Here is a 23862-nt window from a genome sequence, read left to right as displayed (position 1 = left end):
ACCCCCACCTCCTCCCAGACATACACTTGACCTGCCATCGACAACTAGAAGAAGTAAGTTGAACCGGTTAGTTTATTTGGACATAAATAGTGGATTGATGCTTGGCATTTTCGTGACCGTTATATCTTAGTTTCTACAACTTCTTATCGTCTTTTGAGTGTTGAATTTTAAGAATTTTAATTTAACTTCCCTTCCAGCACGCCTCCTATCTGCGCTCTAACGAAATCTTTTGTCAGTGGTTTCTTCGGTAACGTTTATCGTTATTTACACAGCGATGTATAAAAGTTTCCACCAGCATTCATTGGTCTTCAGTTCTAGTGCTGTGAACAAGCCTATAAAAGAACGAGCGCCTGTTTCCCAGCAACACTTGCGGAGTGTCAAGCTCTAGCACAGTCCCCCGATCCATCACGAGAACACGGTCACTGTCCATGATAGTGTCAAGCCTGGGAGAAAGAACATTGTATTTATGATAATGTATTACTGAACTAACGTACACTTCTATTAGAGTGACGTGGAAGCAAGGGGGGGGGGGCACCTAGGGTTCAAAGTTATGTCATCATCATCATCATCATCTTTCTTGTAACACCACAGGGGGGGGATGTGTGAGGCTGCAAGGGTTCAAAGTTATGTGCTGTGGTTTAACTCCAGTGTACACAAAAGGGTTAAAGACAAACCCCAAAAGGCAAAAGATAAAACAAACTGATTCCTCAATTGAAAATAACGTTCGTGTGAATGTTAACCTGTGAGCGATGGTCAAAACAGTGCTGTCTCTAAATTCACTTTTAATTGTCTTTTGGATCAGCTGGTCGGTTTCAAGGTCAACGCTTGCTGTTGCTTCGTCAATACACAGCACCTGAAATACACAAACCATGGTTGCCACGTCACTTTTCAAAATTCCCTGACTATTCACTGACTTGACCCTGTTAAAAATAAAATTTTCCTGACCAAATAAATACGAAATGTCAGATATAGTGGCGGTTTCTGGCCTGCCCTGAGAGCCGTCCTCGTCAGTTTTTTTAAATTTCCACCTTCTTTATTAAAGCATCGTTGGGACTGCAGTGACCCGAAATGTTTCATTCAACCTTCAAAGGTATCAAATCAACGCTGCTGCTATATTTCATTTATTTTTCCCTGGCTTTTCCTCAAAATGTCAATTTTCCTGATCCAATTTTCCAATTTTCCCCGGCTTTTCCTCAAAATGTCAATTTTCCTGACTGAAAAATGAATTCCCTGACTTTTGCCTGACCTAAAAGAATTGATTTTCCTGACCATGTCCCGACCCATGGCAGCCCAAAGAACTTTATTAGTAAATAGAACTAACATCAGCGATACAGTCCCACCCGCAAGAGAGCTTGCACACAACCCAACTCTCCCTAGAGCGCGACGATGACATCGACGATATTTTAACTGTGCAGTCAATAAAAAAAAAAAAAATTGATCCACCAAAAAAATAAATAAATAAATAAAAGCATGAACATACTCCGAAAGTTTTCTTGGCAAGTTCGACGCCATCAGATCCTTCGTCCCCCGTGTAGTCCCTCGTGGGGTCCCCCGTGGAGGGTTATGTTACTTAACCACAAACTCTCAAAACTCTCGGGCTCATTTTGATCTCAATTCTCTTTACCGACTGTATACATTTCTTTTAACGTCAGTTCAGAGAATTAAGAATTACATCACATTATCTCCAACTTGATGATTACCTTGGCTCTTGTCAGGAGTGCTCTTGCCAAGCATACCAGTTGCCGCTGACCAACCGAAAAATGGCGCCCGCGTTCACCTACGTCAGCGTCAAGGCCGCCTGCAGAGAATAAGAATTCCCTTCTGATTGTAAACAAGTCACAAAAAAGCTAGTGGAGTCCACTACTGACCGCTCCTAAGTTTAGCACAAAACAGATGGAATGCAGAAGATCTAAACATACCGAGTTCTCTTACAGATTGGAGAAGGTGACATCGCTCTAAGACCGTCCACAGCTCAGCATCGGAAAACTGCCAAACAAAATAATAATCGGCTTACATCACCCACTCTGATTGGTCGAGGGTCGGTGAGTTTTTCTCGTATCTTTACAACAACGGAGTAACTATTATTTCTGACCAAACAAAGACTTCCGAAAGCTTTCGCGAGCCATTTCTAAAAATTTCCGATGACCTACGACAGCTCTGAGGACTCTGAGGAATGGTGGCCTAGTTATGAGGTGAAAAACTCTTGTTGAACTCGAATTCAACCATAACCTGAAATGACCGACACTAAATATTTACATTTTCATGACATGGATTGAATCAAATGTATAATTAGCCCACTTTCTCGTACTTGTACACTTCATTTGCGTGTATTGTGTTATCAAATGACTTCTACTCGGGCAAAGGCGAAAAGTCACCTTGGTAGCCGTTAAAATACTTTCAATTACCTTTCTCCAAGGGTCAAGATTGTTCCGTACCGCACCGCTAAACAGAAAAGCGTCTTGAGGAATGATTGCCAATCGAGATCTGCAAGAAAATAGTAAACAATCGTCTGTTAGTATGTGATAAACAAGGTCATCAAGTTGAAACAATCAAGAAATCATGACTGTGACGGTGTTTGGATATCGCATCTTAATTAGCGTAAATTTTTACGATTTTATTCCTCCATTTTGGCCCTAGTTTTAGTTTCGATTGAGAAGATACATCAAACACTTGAGACAGTGTTTGACCACATTTCCAAACACCTTGAAGTTCATACTCTGCTACGCGTCGTATTTTCAACTCTCTTCTCGGTGAAATGTGGTCAAACACGTTCTTTCGTGTTTGATAAATTACTTCTCAGCGACCGTATAGTGACCATATGGGCACAAACCAGTGATTACGAACCTGAGAATGTCCAATGGTACAGACCCTAAATTTACGTCATCTAATAGAACAGCTCCTTGGTAATTGTGAACCATTCGAAACAACACTTGAAAGAGACTGGACTTTCCAGAACCCGTTCGACCAACAATCCCAAGCTGCGAATATAAAACACCGTAACTAAAATTTCCAATGCACAAAAAATGATATCATTCAAGTTTCATTTTCGGTAAATTTTCATAGAAACAACTGAACAGTTCCCGAGTCTTACTATCCAATCAGAATTTAGATGAATGCTCGCGAGTACTCCAAGCACCTCAAATGGGAATTTAAGAAAACCATGACGGCAACGGCAACGGGAACGTCGCTAAACAAAAGATTTTCTGATCAGAACAATGGCTGTGCATGTGCGTTATAATTCTTGGTACATTTCTTTGCCGTCCTCTGCAAAACAACAACGTGGAATGACCAAATTCTGCATTTTCTGGAGACCGTGAACGACGACGGTTAATTTTTTACATTTCTATTTCGAATTTAACGCTGTGTTCCATATCCAGTTTCGAGGAAGTTTTGACAGTGACGAACAAGCTAAATAACTTAAGATTATCGCGAGATTCGCAAGTAAAATGTAAATTCATTTTTTAATCGACGTTGTCCTCGGCGTCGCCATCGTGGTTTCTTAGAACTCCCTAATTATCCCGTGCCAGATCCCTTCTGTACGAAGTCCATAAGAGATCTGCGAACCAGTGCTGAAAACCCGAAGCCACGGACTACTATTTCATGGCGCAAAAATCTTTTTGACGTACTGCAAAATTCTTAGAACAAGAAATTCACAGCAGTGTATGGCAATATGTAAGGAGAATTGCCATTTTTCTCAGAGGAATGATTTCTCTATACCTTTTCTCCAGCAGTTGTCGAGAAAGATACTGTACGAAGTGCTTGGGGTAAACCAGCTCTGTAGAAAACAAAAGGAGATCTAGGTTCGTCAAGAGCACACGTTAAATTACGAAACAAATTTCAACTCATTCTTCTGAACGGTTTAGTAAATCTACCTGCGCTGTAGTTAGCCAAAAAATGTAAATCTTATTTATAGTGGTCATGCACTTAGCTATACAAGCAATAAGCTTAGTCAGTTTTCAGCCTACAAGAAATTATTCTAATTCAACACGAAAGACAGTGAGCTCACCGATAAACAAGACTGACATTTCGAAAAGTGAGTTGACCGTGAGAGGGCCACAAGGACGGGACCTGGAAGAGACAGTACCACATATGTTTAAATGTTGTATTTTAAAAAAAAAACTTAAAATCCACCAGATTTTAGGAATATTAGGATTGTTCAAAGTAAAACAACTACAAGACATTTTCAAGTCACAGAGCTGCCTCTTGGCTGCTCTTTATAAGCCTCCGCCATGTTGGAGCAGTTCACCAACATGGTGGCCAAAATAAATACTTTGTTGAGAGTTCTAAAAATAATTTCCAAAAATAGCCATCGCAGATTTTTTTTTTTTTTTTTTCTGAATGTCGACAATTTTTCATTTTCAAGGACTTATCAAGGATTTGCCACTTTTTCAAGGCCTGTGCGAACCTTGTATAAAGAAGCGCCAAAACGAAAGGTCTATTTCTAGTATTGTGAGTCACGTACCGTTCCCTGAGGGCTGACTTCCGATGGGATGTCCTCAATGTACTGCACAGCTCTCTCCACACTAACCATCTGCTTCTCCGTCTCAGTGAATGACGTCACCATGCCTGACAGCCGGTCCGTGACAGACAGCGCGTATGAGATGGCCAGACCGACCAGCCCTGTACGCAAAAGACAAAACAAAAGCAAGGGAAACCTCTAGTCTACTTCCAGGGAAACGATCATCGATCTTGGTAAAGAAAGGAGGAGTCTCATTTTAAACCTAGGTTTCTTACTAAGCGGGGCTTTATTCCGGTCCAGCCTAGTCTAGTTGTAGCGGTAACGCTCTCTACGCACGTTCAGAACGAGTGTCGAACTTAAACGCATGCGCACAATCAAACCGTGATGTGCAGAACGATTGTGTACTTACATGAGGAGGCACCTTCTTTGAGAGCATGAAAAGCACTAAGCGTAAGGACTGTAATCACGTCTCCATTAAGATTTGAATTTCTTTTGAAATGTTTCGTCACTTACCAGGATCTACAGTGCTAAAATGATGTTCAAGCACAGCAATAAAGGCCACGGCTGTTACCATGGCGACACCAATGAACTGCAAGAACAGTCCGAGCCACTGAGACGCGACAAGGGCTGAAAGAGAAACCCAGACTGAACTGTAGCAAATAAACACAGGATCACTTAACTTGCCTGTCATAGAACGATTTCAATTGAGTGTAGAAGGTAACCAGGCAATTACTTTGGTTTTGGTTTTGGTTTTACTACGGTTTGAGATTGGCTGAGTAGTCTAATTGGTAAGTAATTGGTTTGGCTTTGGTTTTACGACATTCAATTGAAAACCGCTCTAACAACCATACAAACTTGTACTAATTCCTCCATAGGGACAAAAGGTTCATGACAGTGGAGACGAAATGGAGGAGAGCGTCATATGAACAGTAATGCCGTTAAATAATTCTTGTTTTCAAAACAATAGTTTCCTCTACATTTGCTCTAAGAGCATTGCATATACTTAGTTTTTATAGCTTCATACCACAGAAATTCGCTCTTTGGTTGGTCTCCAGCCTGTGTTCGTTCTCTTGTTTGAATCTTGCCTCGTCTCTCAGTGCTCGTATGGTGGCAAGTCCTGTCAGAGTCTCGGAGAAATGGGCGTAGATCGGTGACAAAGTCACGCTCATAAGACGCTTTAACTCCCTGAAAATAGAAAATTGAAAAAGTGAAACTTGAAAGAACATCCCCCCGTCCCCAATATTTCGCGCGGCCATTTTTTTCTCGCGGTTTTCTTTCGCGTCACGCACGACGGACTAAGTGAAACCCGGACTACTCGTAGTCTAAGACTGAACAAAGGGGATTCCGAAAGAAGACCGGTAAGGTGTTTGGCATATATAGCTACGTATATTTGTCATTGTCATGTCAAGCGGAAACCAATTAGGTTGTCGCGGCTCCTTGAGGTGGTTATAAGCATTAAAAGATACAACTTGAAACACTGTTTTCGGACAATGCAAATCACTATCCCTGTTGGGTTTTCCAAATAGTTTATAATCCCAAAGATGGCACAATTGACCATATATGGATCCGCTTTTAGTAGCAAAATGGGCCCAGGAAATAGGACCAGGAAAAAACTTGGTCGTTTTCGTCTTTTTGACCCATTACAGGCCAATTGACAGCAGTTGTTTAAGTTTAAAAATTCTTCCACGAGGAAAGCGAACCGTCACTTTCAAAAGTTTGGCCTAAATTTTTCAAGTTCGTCGTTTGTAATCCGTGTTAATCTTCTCCATCCTTATTAAAACCATCCTTGTTTCTTTATGATTTATTATTATCTTTTTGGTGTTTTTCTATCTTAGTAAACAACTATTTTCATGTTTCCTTCAATTTAAAGGTAATTTTGTACGTCGCCAAAATAACTCAAAATACCATGACTGGGCTCCTTTTAAGGGGAATTCCCACTTGGAAGTTATTTAAACTTGATTACACGTTACAAAAACGAGTGTAAAAAACGATCTGGAACCGTTAACTGCGTCAGCTATTGAACAACTGTGGCAGCTTAGTTCATTAGTGTTTGGTTAAGCTTTTCACGAAAGTCTAGAAAACGAAATTCATCAGAAACCGAAATTCAAAGGCATCACCCTTCGTGTATCTAACATGACTATCATAAGATTATAAACGAGTTGCATTCGAGTACCATCTCTAGTATATACAATGGCGGCGAGAGAAGATTTGGGACGCGAAGAACTAAGCTTTATCTTCAAGTCTCTGGCAGAGAAAGGAGAGGAAGGCAGGCTATACGAGAAAGGCAGCAAATTTCTGTCCGGTAGTTTGCCACAGTATCTAACGTCCAAGCTAGAAAAAACTGAGAACTCTATTGTCATCAAGGCGTATGGAAGCGCAGCAGAAGAATTAACGTGTTATGAACCCTGTGATCTAGGAGATGTGGATATCATGATCTTTCCAAATTCTTCTAAATTGACAATTCCCGAAGAACGGCTGGAATATTCACTGGAGAATCCACTGCACGTGAGAATCCGAGGAGACCATCACTCCGCTTTACAGCCCTGCCTCGTGAAACACACCGAGTATGTGGCCACGTCAGCTGTAAAGAATTTCCATCCTGCGATCTTTGGGCACATATCACCGAAATTAGTCAACTGTACTGCCCGCGCAATTCTGGCATTGTCATCTCTGGAAACGCTTTCACCTATTGTTACGGCTCACCTGAAAAACAAGACGACAAGCCCGGCCCTAAGCCTTAATTTGTCTCAGTCGCTGGGTACTGTTTCACACCTTCGGAAACAATGGGACAATCACTTGCTGATTTCGAAAGAAACACAGAGCGTCCCTAGTTTGACAGACGTAGTTAAAAACGAGAGTAAATTCCTGGCCAGTCTCGATACCAGGTATAGACGCAAAGTCGAACTATTTAGAAACATCGTGCAAAAATGCCGCTCAAATGATCTCGAATTTCTTCCAATGCTTTTGACTGATCTTTCTCAAGAGCATTTCAGTCGAGGTGAAGAGATCAGAGCCGGACTTCAAGACACCGAAAGTCGATCACAGAACAAATCCAAGCACAGTGATCCGCAATCTGTCACGGTGAAGAATGGCAAAGACGACGAAAGCGGAAGTAATCCGCGCACCTGCTTTGATGTGACATCGCCCTCTAAAGATGGGTCGAGCGTGACTGTCACGACAAAAACATGTGGGGCTGTGTCACGCCAATCAACAACGCGAAGAAACTCAACAGAGATTTGTTCCCCATTACCAGAGGAACTGATGTCTAAGCAAGTGACTGAGTATGAAGGAACAGAAGGCCAAAGCGGAGAGAAAAATGGCGGAGACAGCAGTGAGAGCAAATGTCAGTCAAAAGCAGAACAGCAGCAGAAACGAACACAGTCAACCTCTAAAGATCTTCCAAGCCATCCAGATGCTAAAAGAGAAATGAAAAAAATAACTCATGAAATCAAAACCATGTATAATCGCTTGGTTGAACATCTGTTTGGTGCAGGAACTCAAGTGGAGGAAACGAAATTCCAGGGCACTGAAAAAACACAGCTCCACGAGAGAGTAAAATTTGGAATGGACATAGTTCCAGCATTCAGGACTCGTGGATGGCCGGAAGTCGCAAGGGAGTGGATCTCAAGAGATCGAAAATGGCCTTCCGCTGACATTGTCGACAAGGTTATTCAGGAAGGCTGCCATTTGGTAGTAAAACCCCCAAGGAATAATGGCAACCCAGATTGCGACTTCAGAATATCTTTCTCTCATGCAGAATATCTGCTAAGTCAAGAGATGAACCACATCCAGCGCGAGTGTTACCGTTGTCTAAAGCGATATCATCGGGCGTATCTCTCCACTCAACCAGCCAGTTTGGTGACATTCCATCTGAAGAACATTCTTCTGCAGACAATTGAAGAAACCGGAGTGGAAACGTGGACCGAAAGCAACAGAGCCGGGTGCGTGATGAAACTCCTTGGGAATCTTTTGAAAGCGCTCACAAAGAAAGACTTGCGTCACTTCTTTGTGAGATCCTACAATCTGTTTAGTGTGGATTATATTGAAGATCCCAAGATCCTTGAAATCCTGGCCTGGAAAGTTGAGCAGATCATGAGCGATCCCGTAAGATTCTCAAAAGAACTGATTCAGAAGCAAGCAGTTACAAGACAAATTAAAATGGACGACTGCGTTTCTGAGGGAAACGTTCCAAACGAAGAAGCAGCCCTGTCTGCAAAATCTGTCGCTGGCCAACGAGATGAAGGAAATAAGGCAGTTCCATGCCTTGGAAACTATGACAACCGACACAAGAAAGAAATGGAGGCACAAGGTGCCCTGCTAACGGAGGACGCGAAGCGAGGAGTCAGACCAACGGTGAGTGGTTATCGATACCACGGCCTGAATGAAATTATCCGCGAGATCATTAATAAACTGATCGACCACCTCTTTCAAGAGATTAACCAAGTGAGTGAGCAGTTCAGCGACAAACTGGACTCGCTTAAGGTCTTCATCAGCTCTGATGAAGAAGTGAAGAATGGAGACGACGACATGACACAAGGGAAAACCTGTGAAGAAGCTTGGACATTATTGCGGAGAATCCTTGATTCCTCTGATGAAAATCCTTTCAATTTGAGCCACACATCATCATGTGAAGCTCCGTCACAAGTGATTAATAATTCGCATGGCATGCCATTAGACTGATTTTGACTTATTAGCGGGAGACATTTGACATTGTCATACATGGAGCAGTGGTGGATCTAGACTGTGCTCAAACAGAGAGGCAGGAGTTCTTAGATAGAATGCTAGAAAAAACGTACTTTACTTCTTAAGGTCATTCCCCAGTATTGCATTGCGCATCCCTACTGCGCATAATTTCACGCGTGATTAGCGCGCGCGCATTAAAAAATGTCGGCTTTTTCTTTACAGCTGGACCTCGCCATAGAGGTAAATCGTCATTTTCTCGCAAACGAGTATGGTGACCTATCATTTTTTTTCTGTTGTTTTGAATTGAGTAATAAATTTCTCGGTGTAAACTAAATATGGACAAATTCTCAGTGTAGTACAAAAAGCAATCGTCGGAAACGTGAATTTAGCAAGCAATCGTGACTACAATCATGGTGTTATTATAAGGATTTATATGGATATAGACAAGGTGCTTTTGCACCTAAACGAACACGGGGACCCCTCATTTTTATTTCAAAATTTAAGTGTCTATAATATAAACAATCGATCGGCAAAGTTTCACAAAAATCTCAGTGCAGGTTCTATTTCAGCAGAATGACCTTAATTATAACTAACAAGGAAAACTTCCAGCTAAAGACAGCGTTACCATACCAACATTTCAAATCTGGTGTGTTCATTAGTAAGTTAAACGGAGACTTCATTATTTCTGTTTTAATCAACGTGCCGCTATAAAGGTATAATTTACCTGGACGTTCTACGATAGTAGTTCTGAATGTAGTAATACACAAGAACGAGAGGGACTAGGACGAGAAGAAACCAAGGTAAACCGTAACACGTGATCACTACTGTGCCAGCCACGCCAAAGGCCTGGGCCAGAAAAATGTTGAGAATGAAGGGAAGGCTATCGTCAATAGAATACTGAAAAAGAAAAGTTAAAACGTTAGAGATGAATTGGGTTCAAACGTTTAGAGAGTCAAATCTCACAAATAAAACAGGAGTCACAGAGGAGGTGTATGACTGCATCATGAGAACTGCGGATGGAGAATGCAATCAAAGAACTGATTCTCGCAGTTATGTTTGCATATCAAGCAGCTACAAAGAAACCTACATTGCACAAGTAACGCACAGGTAATGGGTTTAAATCCCGTTAAAGCCCTGAATTTTTTTTCTCAATCAGGTTTCTTTGCGATTGCATAAAATTGAAAAAAATATATATATATACATAAAAACAACTACAAAGATCATTTCTTCCCCATGACACAAGACTGCCATTTGGCAAAAACCAAAGCGAGATCCAGAAACTGAAGAAATGAATTAATAGAGGAACAATCAGCTTTGCTGTCTGAGCTAAGAAACTGCTGGGCTTGGCACAGACTAACACTCGATCAAAGGGGAGTCAGAGAAAATTCCTCGTCGTTTTATGTTAGACTCAAGATTTCCCACAACCGACAAAACTAATGCACAAGTTAAAAGCAAACCCAGGTACTCACTATGTCTGAGGAGAAACGGTTGACGATTCGTCCGATCTGGCAAAATAAAAACGGCACAAAAAATTTAAAAGGTTCCCCTAAGAAGTAGAGACATCTTTCAGTGTGTTACTCGCAAAAATTGTAAGCACCGCTGGGCAATAAGCTTGATTTGCTTCGATGAAGGATTAACACTTGAAAAACCAGCTTTCCGGCAGCAGTTAATGAAGCGACTAGGAAACCATCGCAAGGATACCCCCAGCGTTAAGTTCGCAGGTACTCATTTTTACACCTGGGTGGAGAGAGGCACTGTAAGAGTAAAGTGTCTTGCCCAAGAACACAACGCAATGTCCCCGGCCAGGGTTCGAACCCGGACCGCTCGATCCGGAGACGAGCGCACTAACCATGAGGCCACCGCGCCTTCCGCATGCCGTTGCATTTTACAACACAAAAAATGCTGCATATTTTCTGTCTTCTTGATATGCTTCTCCACAAGCGTGCGTTCACACCACATACCGGAGTGACATCAAAGAATGATACAGGAGCGGATAAAATGCTCTTCAGCAATCTCGAGTGAAGAACTTTGGCGGCACAGATGCCTCCATAAGCAAACAAGAAAGCTCGGAATAGGGTGAAAACCTACAATAGAAAAAAACATGCGTGGTACTGAGACTCTGATATAGCGTAAAACACAACCAAAACAATAGTAACACAGCAATAGACCATTTTTGCTTTCTCGGTATTGTCCTGGAACTAGCTTTCAACTGAGGCTGCGGGGAGTCATTTCAAATGCAAATCACATTATCTCTTTTTCGTGACATTCCCACGCATAAGCCTCCATTGCAAGCTAGTTCCAGTCCAGAACCGAGAATACAAATATGGCCAATAGGCCCCGTTCAATAGATCAGTATTCTAACATGGACCCGAGACTTTCAGGAGAAACATCTATATTTGGTGGTGTTTTCTATGCATCCAAGTCTCTTTTGGGAATTGCGAGACAAAACAAAAACTGAAAAAATTTCCAATGTTGATATATCGAACGTGACCTATTGCTTGAACGGAAAACTCGGCACAATGTTAAGACAAAAACTAATCGTGCAATTAAGGAACTAAGTATTTGTTTTAGCAAATTTTCGTGCCCCTCCCCAAAACTTCTCCAATTCAAAGTGTTGAACCAAAATTTACCACTCATGACAGCCACAGATATGTCTTTCTTTCCGGTAACAAATCCTAGAGACGAGACAAATCTCAAAGACGAGATTTCAACTTGAATTGTGCTTAACCCCATCAACAATGGCTGAAATAAAACGACAAGTTATCGCCTCAAAAGAGAGTAAATTTAGCAATGTATACAACTTGGGTGATCATCTTTGTTACGCACAAGTTATATAAGTAACCTCACCGTGTTGGCGACAGCAAGTCCGCCATACACAAGCAGATAAAACGTCACAGTATCCTTGACGATATGAACATGCATTCCTAACTGGCCAGCATTCAGCACAGGTGCAATCACTTGATACCATTGAGGTGACGTTGTTAAGTTCACGTGCTGACGCGCTGTACTGTTGCTGGCACGTGAGTGAGAAATCCAGTGGGCCAGCCACCAGTCACTCACATTACGAGAAGCTGAAATAGAAAACAAACTCGTATATCTTCTTTTATTGTTCGGCTTGGCATTGTGTTATTATAACTTAGTCTGAAAGACAGAGTGGTGTTCAAGTGAAGGTCAAAACTATAATCAGAGTTACCAGAATCATCATGATGAAGTGAATCAACTCCAAGCATAAACACATAGTCTTAAGCAAATGCAGGAAAAAATGTGACTGATACCAAGCGTGGAAAAACATGATGTGAGCGATTGGAGAGCGGGAAAACATGTCACAGAAGGAAAGCCAGAGAAAACATACATGTATAGCGGATGGAAACTGCGGGAAAACATGTGACCGATAGCCAGATGACAGATGAACAAAAGCACCTGGCTGGTTAGGGAAAAAAGCGTCTTCGTTTTGATTGCTGCAAAATCTTGGATACAAAAAAACATGTTTGCTCTACCTACCCTTGTGCCTAGCTCACAAAAATACAAAAGGGTATAGAAAGTCGAAATTTAATCACGATGACATCTCACCTTGCATTAAAAACAATGAGAGTAAAATACTCGTTCCCAGGCAATGACCAATTGCAAGCCAGTACGACTTGTACACGTGCAGTTTGACCACGCCCACTTCTTTCTCTTCTTCTTTCACTAACCCTTCGTCTTTGTTCTCTCCATTTATCTCCTCAGAACTTTCCGTTTTATCTTCAGTGTGCTTTTCATCTTCCTCAGGCCGATCCGTTACGGTTTTCATAATTTGTTCCGCGTGTAGAATTCCCTTGAGCGGACCAGTGTGGACAATTGCGCCGTGGTCCATTACAACAACCTGGTCAGCGGCTGACAAGAAGTCTGTGTGATGCGTGCAAAGGATCCTGGTCTTATTCTTAAGCAGTCCCATGATGCAATGTTGGAAGAGGTGAGCGGCCACGTGTGCATCTACCGCGGCAAGGGGATCATCAAGGAGGTAGATTTCTTTATCCTGAGGCAAAACGTAAACAAAAAAGGATTACCCCATTGACACCTGGAGATTTTTGACAAAAAACGAATTTCTTTGGACATTTTCGACATTTTCAGCATGGATATCGGCTACATTATCTCAAATCTACCTAAAAAAAGCATTTGCAACATGAAAGCATGCCTTTCTTTCCACTAGCATCGCATTTTATGACATTTTAGCTGGGTCAAGCGCCGAAATCAAAATCTAGCAGTCTATTGGGCTTGCTTCCAGTTCAAAAATTCCCCAGAAAGCAACATCGGAACGGGAAATTCTTACCATGGAGTAGCCAAGTGTAGAAGGAAATTTTGATCTGTGTTTTTCACGCAAATTTCTAAGCATTTTCGTGCATATTTCACGCTCGATTAACTCAACCACTCTGATCTGGGTATCATTGGAAAGATCCTGTCCTGCTGCAGAATATGAGTATAAGTGATTCCAATTTTGATCAAGGGTGATGACGTCGGAAGTGGAATTAAGGCCGACACTCGTCACGGGCGGTTACGGCGGGCACAGGCGTCAATGGGCTGTTAAAGAATGACTCATTAACTAAGCTCAGAAGACAAGGACAGTCTTGGCCAAGCTTTGCGCTAACAGATTTATTAGCAACTTTGCTATTGAAAAAGAGCTAATTTAGCAAATTAGTGAGAAAATATTGCACAAGCAATTGGATTGGCTTATTTCAGCTACTTGCCATCTTAATTTTATTTCATTCATATTAATAGTCAAACCGATACACACCAGCAACAAAAATACAGTTTGGTATCTTGAATGTTGCAATCTTGACCCTGGGTACCTAATTTAACCTAATGTAATGTAGTAAATGAATGTTAAATGTGGCTTTGTAATTTGTGTTTCCTTCTTGTTGCGGTATAAGTGCTAAGTAGTTTTGTAGTATTGTTTTTTCTTTCTATACTGTACTGTATTTTTTTAATTGTACTGCATTGCAATTATGTTTTTTTAAATGGCAAAAGCAAATAAAGGCATTAAAAAATGTACTAACTGTCTAAGTTAAGTAATAGAGTAACATCTTACAGGCAATCTCGTTTTCTCGATCAATTCCTCGTTCCCCTTTGTTGTTGAAGACAGCTGAACTTTACTGCACTTCTACAGATAAAATTTTTTTTTACCTGATAAACAGCTCTGGCTAGAGCCACGCGAGCCTTCTGTCCTCCGCTCAGCGTCACACCATTCTCGCCAATTTCTGTTTCATCACCCTCTGGAAGTATTTGAAGATCCTTTAGAAGAAATATTATTTTCAAGTTTGTGAGTTGTCCATCACATAGGAAGGAGGGAGAAGGGGAGGTCCAAAGAGGGGGGGGGGGGAGGCAAAGCCTTCAGGTTTCGTCAAAAATTCTTCCTGAATGCAGTAAAGTTTTGAACGAGTAGTAGGGCATGGCTTCAAAATTTCCGGGGGGATACCCTCCTCCCCTCCATAAGTTGTCGCACCATCTGGTTTCAAATTTTGTAGAAAGAAAGCAAAACAACACAAAATTTCACTGGATAAAGCATTGATTTTTTGCAGTCTATAATCTAAATCTGTTGATGTAAAATTACAGACACAATAATGCAAACACAAAGCGGTAAGTGTAATACCGCTTCGTATTTTGTGTTCCCTTGACTTCAGGAGGCCAAATGGTGTCTTAGTCGAATAAAATAAAATTTGCTAGCAGCTCCTACCTCCACCAAAGCACACGCGTAGATAACCGCACTATACTTCTCCACGTCGAAGGGTTTACCAAACAAAATGTTTTCCTTCACTGTCCCGTGTTGAATCCATGGTTCCTACGGTATTAATAACACTATCTCATCTAAACTTAAAAGACAAGGTTGAATTAGGATGAAGAAACTCTGAAAAGTTTTCTTTTGTCTGTTGAAAACGTTTAAAACTACGTAGATGACTACACGAAAATTTTCAGCCCAGACAGAAATTTTTCAGGTAATTGCCCTCTAGGCTCGCTTATCAGCCGCTATTCGGGAAAAGAGCCCCGGCTCCTTCCGCAAAAACGTCGACCAGACCCGAGAGACTGGTTGAAACCGAGCCTATAATCGCCCTATAAATCTAAAAGAATCAAAAAGCTACCAACAACGTATGCCAATGTTCTCACCTGGGCAGCTAAGCCAAATCCTCCGTCAAGCTCCCTTACAAAAACCTTCGGAGGATGACACAACAGTGAATATCAATGAAACGACAAAAAAGAAAACAACAACCAGAAGAGACAATGAAATGAAGTTTGGAGTACTGAAAGAGAAATACCTGTCCCAGACGTTTTTCCATTTCTGCTGTGATGGCAGCCAGTAAGGAGCTCTTTCCTGCGCCAACTTTTCCTATCACACCAATCAGTTGACCCTTGAATGACAAGAAATATATGATAAACTGAGCGTGAATACCGCAACCACAAAAGGAAGAAAGGAACAGCCAGTGATGCTAGCGGTAATAGTTCACAAAAGAATGTCCAAATTTAGTGCTTCAAGGATTGTTTTAAATTTTACTAATATCAAAAAAATGTAAAACATTTTAGACAAACTTCGAGGTGTTTCGAACTTTGATAAGAGTTTGATTTATCTCCTCATTTGAAACTAAAGTTAACACGAAATAAAACCAAAATTCTATAGGAAAATTCATTACCTCACAAGGAAATTCCACGTTAAATTTCACGCGAAAAAGCGATATCCCACGAATCGCGAAGCGCTGAGTGCAACATCGCTTTTTCAAATAAAATTTAACGTGGAATTCACGAGTCAGGTTACGAATTTTCCTTAAATTGTATAACCTTCTTTTTAAATGAAAGAAAACCCGTTTCATTTACCTCTGTGTGAATGTTGCAATATTTATGTTGCAATACGTGTGCTCGGGAAAAGCCACTCCAGTTGAATCAAGACTGTCAGAAGCCAGCCAATAGAAATCCAGATAGAATCAGAAAACTTGACTTGTGTTTGTTTTTGACCTCGTGGACGGCGACAATGGTTTTGAAAACATAATTAAAAGATCATTGTTTCTAATTGTTTTTGAGTTGTTGTTTTGTTGTCGCTCCAGTGCAATATCGCGCAAAGCCTCGCTTTCAAGAGTCACAATTCCATGCTGAATACCTCGCCTAGGTAACATACCAGGGTGCGAGAATTCTCTGAGCTATGTGATTCTGTGCCTAATACGATCAGATAGATATCCACTTAAACCACTGTTGCATTTATGAATTCTTTTAACAACCCATTTTAACTATTATTGTTAATAACATTTTCTGCAGCTACTTACTGTTTCTATGGAGAAGTCGATGTTTGTTAGCTCCCTAATGGATGAGAAAACCCTCTCCTCTTCACCAGGCTCCTCTTTCTGCCTCCAAGTAAAATGACCATTCTTTATCAATACTTCAGGGGGCTTGGACACTACAAGACAAAATACAAAAGTGCACAGTCTTACCTGTACTGCACGCAGACACCATTAAACATGATCTGCCTCGAAATTTGTGTTATGCAAGTAAGAATATAACTGTTTCGAGAAAGATTCCGGGGTAAAGTGTAAAAGTGCACACGACAACCCTGAAAGTTAGCATGGGTAGAAGTAGATAGCTGTTACATGTGCTGAATACTTAATCAGATAATTATGTTAACATGGCAAAATGTATCATTTTGTATATTTTCTGTTTCTTCTGGCTTATGGAACCAAGTTTCTTTTCACGACACTGAAAAATGGTCTTATGGACAGAAAAATTTTCTGTCCATAAGGATACATTAACATTTAATGTTAATGTATCCTTGCCAATACTTCACGTGCAAAAATACAAATTTGTAGATTTCCTCTACACCGATAAGCAGAATTTAGGTGAATATCCAGACTACAATTCGATCTTGTTGCATAAGCTTGACACTTCCATCTGACAACCTGTCCTAAAACAGCTGTATACAATAGACTTACCTTCTCCTATGTCAGAGCAGTCTAGTTGCTGGTAGTACCCAGTCAAGTCCAGGTTGTCTAATGAGAGGAAGGCCTGGAGTCTTTTGACTGATACCCAGGCCTCCATCAATCCATTGAGTACCCAAGGAAAAGCATTCAGAGGAGAGATGAGCATGTTGAACAATGCCACACTGGTGAAGACCTGCCATCGATCAACAAATGACAATTAATTAACAAATGTTATTACTAAAAATCACCTTGATAAATGAGGTACTGAACTTGAGCATCTGGCACCATCATCAAAATGTTCAAATGTTCAAATATTATTGTTTATAGTGGTTAATGTGCTTGGCTACACCTAGCTAGTTCACAGGCATGCCACTTAAACTGAAAGAAACAAATATATCAACTAAACATAATAGGCTTAAAAATCCCAACCAGCGAGAGACAGACCAGTTGGCTATTTACAAGCATGACCGAGGAGTTGAACTGGGGTCTACCAAGAAACAACTCCAGCTTAGTGGTCAGAGCGGGACTTGAACCCACGACCTCCGGATTTCAAGTCTGGCACCCTAACCACTCGGCCACGCTACCTCCTAAAATATTTGTGATATCTGACGTGCTCACTTGGTCAAAAGAACATTAATGTTTTTATTCACTGTAACTGCACACAACAAAAAGGTTAAAAAAGGTTTATTCCTCAAACTACGGCAAGTTTTATGTATACTACAAAAATTTACAGCTTTGATATTGTAAGGTTTTCCTAAAGCACTGACAAATGACAATACAGCTCTTACAACACTGGTTAAGGTCAGACCAAAAATCTTTTACCTTAGCCGCAGTAAGTTTATTTCCCAGCAGAGCATATGTGGTAAAGGTCAGTATAGAGATCATGACAGGAGTGGTTGCCCAAAAGTACACACACCAAGCATCGAGATACTTTCTTCCTTTCAGACTCTTCAACTCTGCAGCCCTGGAAAAATTGTATTGCATCAAAGTGAATTCAACTGACTGAGTAACATTTTAGCTGCAGCAGGGACCCCTAAATTGAGGCAACAGTAAAATCTGTGCCAACTCTGCAAGATTATCTAGTTTCTCGGATACAAACCGAATCTCCAGGTCTCCTGTACAGGTCACCTAATATCCCAGACAATAAAAAAGAAAGCCCATAAAATACATTTTTTAGACAAACTTTTGCCGACTTTTGGTGTTTTTATTGGAAACATTTTTGGATATTTCATGCATTTTTGCGGTTGAATTGGTGATGCTCTATTTTGATCAGCTTTTTTAAGGGCCAAGAAGGTAAAATTAGTGATCACCTGGATTTCAATTTTTTCAGGTTTGCATTTGTGTTAGCATCTGGGGTGTTTTCCATATTTAACATTATACAGTCATACATACATACTTAATAAAGATAGGAACCATCAAAAAATTAAATTAAATAAATCTTCATGGTTCTGATATACATGTATGTCTTCATTTAGATATGCCTCAGCCTCTAGTATGCGTGGGTCCAGAAATCTGAAACATGTTAGACCTAATGCATACAGTTTTGGCTTGAAGAAAAAATAATGGTAAAGTGAGCCTCAGGTTAAACTGAGCCACATTTATGTCTACCAAAAAGTAACCTGGCGTCCACAGTGTGGTTATCTTTCCCTCTGGATGGACTGATGGTTCAACATCAGGTTTAAATCCTCAGTGTCATGTCAGGTTCCCTTCTAACAGTTAGCTGGCACCCAGGGTGTAAACAAAAAAGATTGGGGGTGTGCCCAATGGTGATGTACAAGCCCAAAAATCATTCTTTGCAATTACGTGACTGTAATAGGAATTTCCTCACAAATTTTCCTGAGAAACTTCACTTGTCCATCAGACAAGTACTAGACAGAATCCACTAGCCTGACTAGAAAATCCATTAGTCCCAGACCATTAGACAGTACTGTCTTTGCACACTGGTACCTGGCCATGTACACTGAGGACTGGATGATGACGCATACCATGAGAGTGAACATTAAGTGACTTTTAGTTACTCAAAAGTGCTATTAATATCTTATGTGACTAAAACATGATTTTAGAAACCTCACCTCAACTTGTTTATCTTCTCCTCGAAGTTCTTCTCCCAAGCATAGAACTTTATCACCCTAATTCCCTGTAAAATTTCATTCATCACCTAAAAACAAGAATAACCACTTTTAGGTACCACAACCACTTTGAAATGTCTGTGTCTACACGAGTTTAATGTTCAACACATAATTCTGGTACCTTAACTCTATTGTCTTTCTGTTCCATCATGTCTTTACTTAACTTCTGAATCTTTTCAGCCAGCCATCTGTTTACAGGAATTAAAAGTATGGCAAAGCCTAGACCAGCCAAAAATGATATGCCCACCTGGAAAGATGCAAGACTTTAAGTCATAAAATGTACTCTATGTTCAATTGACAAACAATGGGAAAGCCACGGGATTACCAATAACAAGTGTCCATGTAATCTTTTAATTTGTCTGTTGCCTGTTTCTCCAGCAGTACTAGAATTTTCCAATGTTCCACTGTTTGTTCTTTGGCAGACTCTTTGGTGTTAACTTCCCTTAGAATTTTATTTGACACTTTCATGAGCAAGATTGTAGATACTATGTAGTCGGTAGTTTAGTGCAGCTAGTGGTTAGTTTAGGTTGGTAGGTAAGTAAAAACATTTAGTAACAGTATACATGGCTTCGTAGTAAAGTCAAAGCATCACAATGATCCACTACAATTAAGGGTGCATTCCTTTGGGATGATCTGGATCAGGATCAGTGATACAAGAGCACTTGGATCATGGTACTTCAAAGGAAGCGACGAATCCACTGCAGGTAAGGATTCACTGTTTTATCCTTTAATGCATCATGATCTGAATGATTTTGGATCTTTGATCCTGATCCAGATCATCCCAAAGGAATACAGCCTAAGACGATGGTAAGACAAGCCAAAGGCAAGCTTATTAAAGTCAAATACCAAAAAAACTGGTTAATAAGAGCTTTTAAAACCAGAACAAGAAAAATCAAACGTATGAAAGAGAGGTTGACCTGTTGATGTAGGAGGTACAAAGAAACTGCAATCTGAAATGGTAAACTCCAGAACTGGTGAAAACTCGGAGCAAAGTTGACCACCCTGTCTGTATCTGTACTCATAAAATTCACTACCTGGATGAAAGTTACAAAAACAAAACCAAATACTTCTCAGCCACAGAAACTGCAGATTATTATTTATTTTACTGATCTACCACTAAACATTTTGTCATCAAAAAAGAACACTGTTACAGTTTTACTCCTAAATTTTTAGTACTACAAATACTTCTTGAAAGTTATCAGCTCACGATAACCAATGATTAGTAATGTTAAAGCTGCAAAGTAAAGTAAGTCTTATCTTATTATCAATGTTTTCTGTATTGTAAAATAATTTCTGAAAATAAGCCCTGGGCTTGAATGTATTTAAAAGACCTTTTCTTGTGGGGTTATTACCTGGCCGGCCCACTTTCAGAAGGGGGTGGGTGTTACTTCTTGAGGAGTTTTGCATTTGAGGTTTAGGAGATTACCTCCGAGAGAGTATAATTATATTTTTGTGGACAGAGGAGTGCATGGTGTGCATGCAGTGCTTAAAGGGGCTCAGTCACGGTATTTTGAGTTTTTTGGCCACATACAAAAGTACCTTTCAATGGTAGGAAACCTGAAAATAACAGTTTAATAAGATAGAAAAACACCAAAGAGATAATGATAAACCATAAAGGAACAAGGATGGCTAAGGATCGAGAAGATTAACATGGATTACAAACCAAACCAAGTTTAAAAAATTAAGGCTAAACTTTTCAATATGTGCGAACCGTGACTGAGCCCCTTTAATATGAAAATCTTTGATCACTACTCAGCAGGTTGCTACGCACTTTGTATAGACTAACAACTGGTCATTAACGATTGCTTCTCCTACCTCCTACCTCCTACCAAACCCCAGCAAGCAAAAGAAATTCAAAATGGAGAAGGATAATTAACATGACAACAGACAGTGCTCACATACTTCTCCTGAGGAAAACTTTGACAAAGTGGTAAGGCTGACAGCAAGAGACTTGTTATACACTGTGGTGATAACAGCAACTCGGATCTTTAAGCCAATTTTATTCACCTACAAACATAATGAAAACATTTATAAGCCTGAAACAAATGCTCAAGACACTTGGTGCGAACTAGAAACAATATGCAAGTCTCAGGTGTAGACAAACTCTATTTACTGCTTAGTGGTATAACAAAACATTTCAAAAGCATTAGTCTGATAGAAAAATAACATCAAAGTAGGATTTGCACATTCACTCACCCAGTAGTTGAACTGTGAATTGACAAATGCTACACAAAATGTTGTCAAGAACAATCCTGATGCATAATAATAGCCATGAGATATTGGTTCCTAAAATAAATGTCATACATAAATTATATGAAATATCCAAAGAAACAAAATGTTTCCCTGTAGACAGACAGACAGACAGACAGGTAGACAGACAGAAAGGTTAAGACAGATAGGCTGACTGACAGACATACAGACAGACAGACATACAAACAGACAAGCAAATAGACAGGTAAATTGAACAGACAGACAGGTAAACAGACACACACATAGACAGACAGAAAGGTATAGACAGTTACACAGACAGATAGACAAACAGAAACATCAAAACAGATTAAATGAGCAAAGAAACAAAGATGAGTGAACAAATGAACTTCATGAACTTAGAAAACAACCCTATATGAATCAAATGATCGAAGAGAAAAATACACATTTAGATGCTGAGACTTTTTACACACAGCACTCTTGTATCAAATGAAAGAAATCTGTCTCTCAGGGACTACCAGTGATATTGTGTCTAACTGCAAAATTGTCTGATTTTGATTAACAAGGACATGAAAGAGACATTAAAAATTACCTGTCTGTTTTCCATAAAAGATACCAGTGCATGCAGCAAGAGGGGACCAGCAAAGCTAAGAGCATCTCCCAACAATTTAAGAAGTCCAATGCAGTAATACTGTACACCAAATGAATGGTGAAGGGCACTTAGAAGAGATGTCTGACTATTCATTTTAGCAGCTGAAATGTCAGTGGCACCCTTTTCTGAAACTTCTGCACTAGTATAACCACCATCACTGGTTAGTCTCCTAACAGGAGCACATCTTTGAAAATTTGGATCGGAGATGCTTCGCTGTACTCCTAGTTTATTTGTTGTGTCCCTCTTTGAGATCAAACAATCAAAATTAGCTGAAAAAATAATTCTCAATTTTTCTGTGGAAAGACTTTGAGGTAGTAGGAATAGATCTTCTATACATTGGAGATTGCCATTGTGTCCTTTCTTCATCATAGGTCTTACCCACCAAAATGTTAGTTTGGAAAAGAAATTTGATCTGTCTTCGGCAACACCAAGGTCATCAGTAATACACTGGGTGCCACTGTAGAATGTAGTTCTCGAGATAGATCGTAGTAATGCATATCTTTTTGTCCCACTCTGGATACCAGTAGCTACAGGTGTTGACGACAAGAAATCAACATTCAAGCCGATCTTGTTGTGATCAACACAAGCTGGTGGAATTAGTAGGATCAGAAATATAAGCTGAAGAGACATCCTGCCTATGGTGCCATAATCATGAATGATCAAGGGACCAACGTTGTTGTCATGGATTCTCAGAGCAACCGAGTAAACTTGAATAGCTGTCACCGAGAAAGCCAAAATTATGATTGCAACATGAACTGTGGCATAACACCTCCTCAAGAGGATTACATGCCTGTTTCTCCACACATTCACTGCATTTGAAATCCATGCTAATGCTATGAGTGAACAAGTTAGAAGGTATACTGGAGGATGGTACTTTTTTAGGATCCATGAACAAACAGCTTCAATCAGCGATTCTAAAGATATTAGGCAGGAAATAAAGGCCTGCAGCATCGCAAACAGGTAAGGGCGACCATCCGGAAGATCAAATCGGTGACGCTTTCCAATGGCATAGAATATACTTGAACAAGCTAAGAAGAAGTTTGCCGGGCATGCAAGACACAAGAGTTCAAAACAAGATCCAAAGTCATTGCTACCGTCCCATATGATGAATGTAGTCCCATTCAATCCGCAAAAGTCTTTTACATTTGTCATCTTCCATTGGCGATAAAACAAGATGTCTTCAATCTAAAAAGTGTATGCAGCAGAAGACAAGAATTGCATCACACACTTAGATTATTTTTCACAAAGTGATAAAACGAAAAATTCCGCACAATATTAAGGCGCAAAGGTGGAGTGGAACTTCAGTAGATCGGATCATAAGCAAGTCTCATGATTACTAGCTAGACGACTGCCGATCTGGCTGCCAATGAGCAGAATTATGTTTAAGAATATATCGTGTTACCCTACGTATACGAGTATTAAAGAGCTTAAAATACTCGAATCTGCGCTATTGAGGCTATCCAGTGTGGTAGTCAGGGTAACCGAGGCGCTATATACGCTATTTAGGCTAACCAGAGTGCTATTGTGTTGTAACCTTACACGTACACTAACCGCAGTGCTAATATGCACAAAGGCTAACCGAAGTGCAATTTCAGGTGACGGGAGAGCTATTTTAGTACTATTAATAGACCAACCAGTATTCGTTCCAGATTCTTTTAGAGATCTGTCTAATTCCTGCATCAAATAATATAATAATTGTTCTCTTTTCCGCCTGGAATAAGGAACGCTGAGCGCCATCTTGTATTTTTACTTGTTACACCGCTGGTTATTATGACGATAGGCTCATAAGTTCGTGCTTTA

General features: G+C 40.3%; 2 protein-coding genes across 2 annotated transcripts; one reads left to right on the top strand and one right to left on the bottom strand.

The window, feature by feature from the left end:
- Window positions 1-54: 54 nt before the first annotated feature.
- On the bottom strand, window positions 55-23816 carry LOC110056194 (ATP-binding cassette sub-family C member 10-like). Its single transcript, XM_089293011.1, has 30 exons — window positions 23697-23816; window positions 22003-23247; window positions 21399-21488; window positions 21105-21209; window positions 20120-20236; window positions 19324-19449; window positions 19146-19231; window positions 17896-18037; window positions 17086-17266; window positions 16426-16556; window positions 15430-15522; window positions 15281-15325; window positions 14853-14957; window positions 14303-14410; window positions 12713-13157; window positions 11990-12213; window positions 11104-11226; window positions 10612-10647; window positions 9867-10039; window positions 5484-5644; window positions 4973-5086; window positions 4463-4620; window positions 4007-4068; window positions 3718-3775; window positions 2845-2978; window positions 2406-2484; window positions 1920-1986; window positions 1701-1798; window positions 741-853; window positions 55-443 (listed from the first exon to the last, which is right to left on the bottom strand). Exons 2-30 carry the CDS (start codon window positions 23212-23214, stop codon window positions 299-301), a joined length of 4731 nt encoding a protein of 1576 aa, XP_089149137.1. The 5' UTR covers window positions 23215-23247; window positions 23697-23816; the 3' UTR covers window positions 55-298.
- Window positions 6602-9868, top strand: LOC110056122 (uncharacterized). Its single transcript, XM_020762566.2, has one exon. The coding sequence runs from the start codon at window positions 6650-6652 to the stop codon at window positions 9137-9139; it is 2490 nt and encodes an 829-aa protein (XP_020618225.2). The 5' UTR covers window positions 6602-6649; the 3' UTR covers window positions 9140-9868.
- Window positions 23817-23862: the final 46 nt, after the last annotated feature.

The sequence above is a fragment of the Orbicella faveolata genome, unplaced genomic scaffold, assembly GCF_042242905.1.
Source record: "Orbicella faveolata isolate gen_17 unplaced genomic scaffold, um_ofav_v1 contig_24, whole genome shotgun sequence".
Lineage (NCBI taxonomy): Eukaryota > Metazoa > Cnidaria > Anthozoa > Scleractinia > Merulinidae > Orbicella > Orbicella faveolata.
Note: the sequence above shows the minus strand (reverse complement) of the source record. Positions and strands in the feature narration are given on the sequence as shown.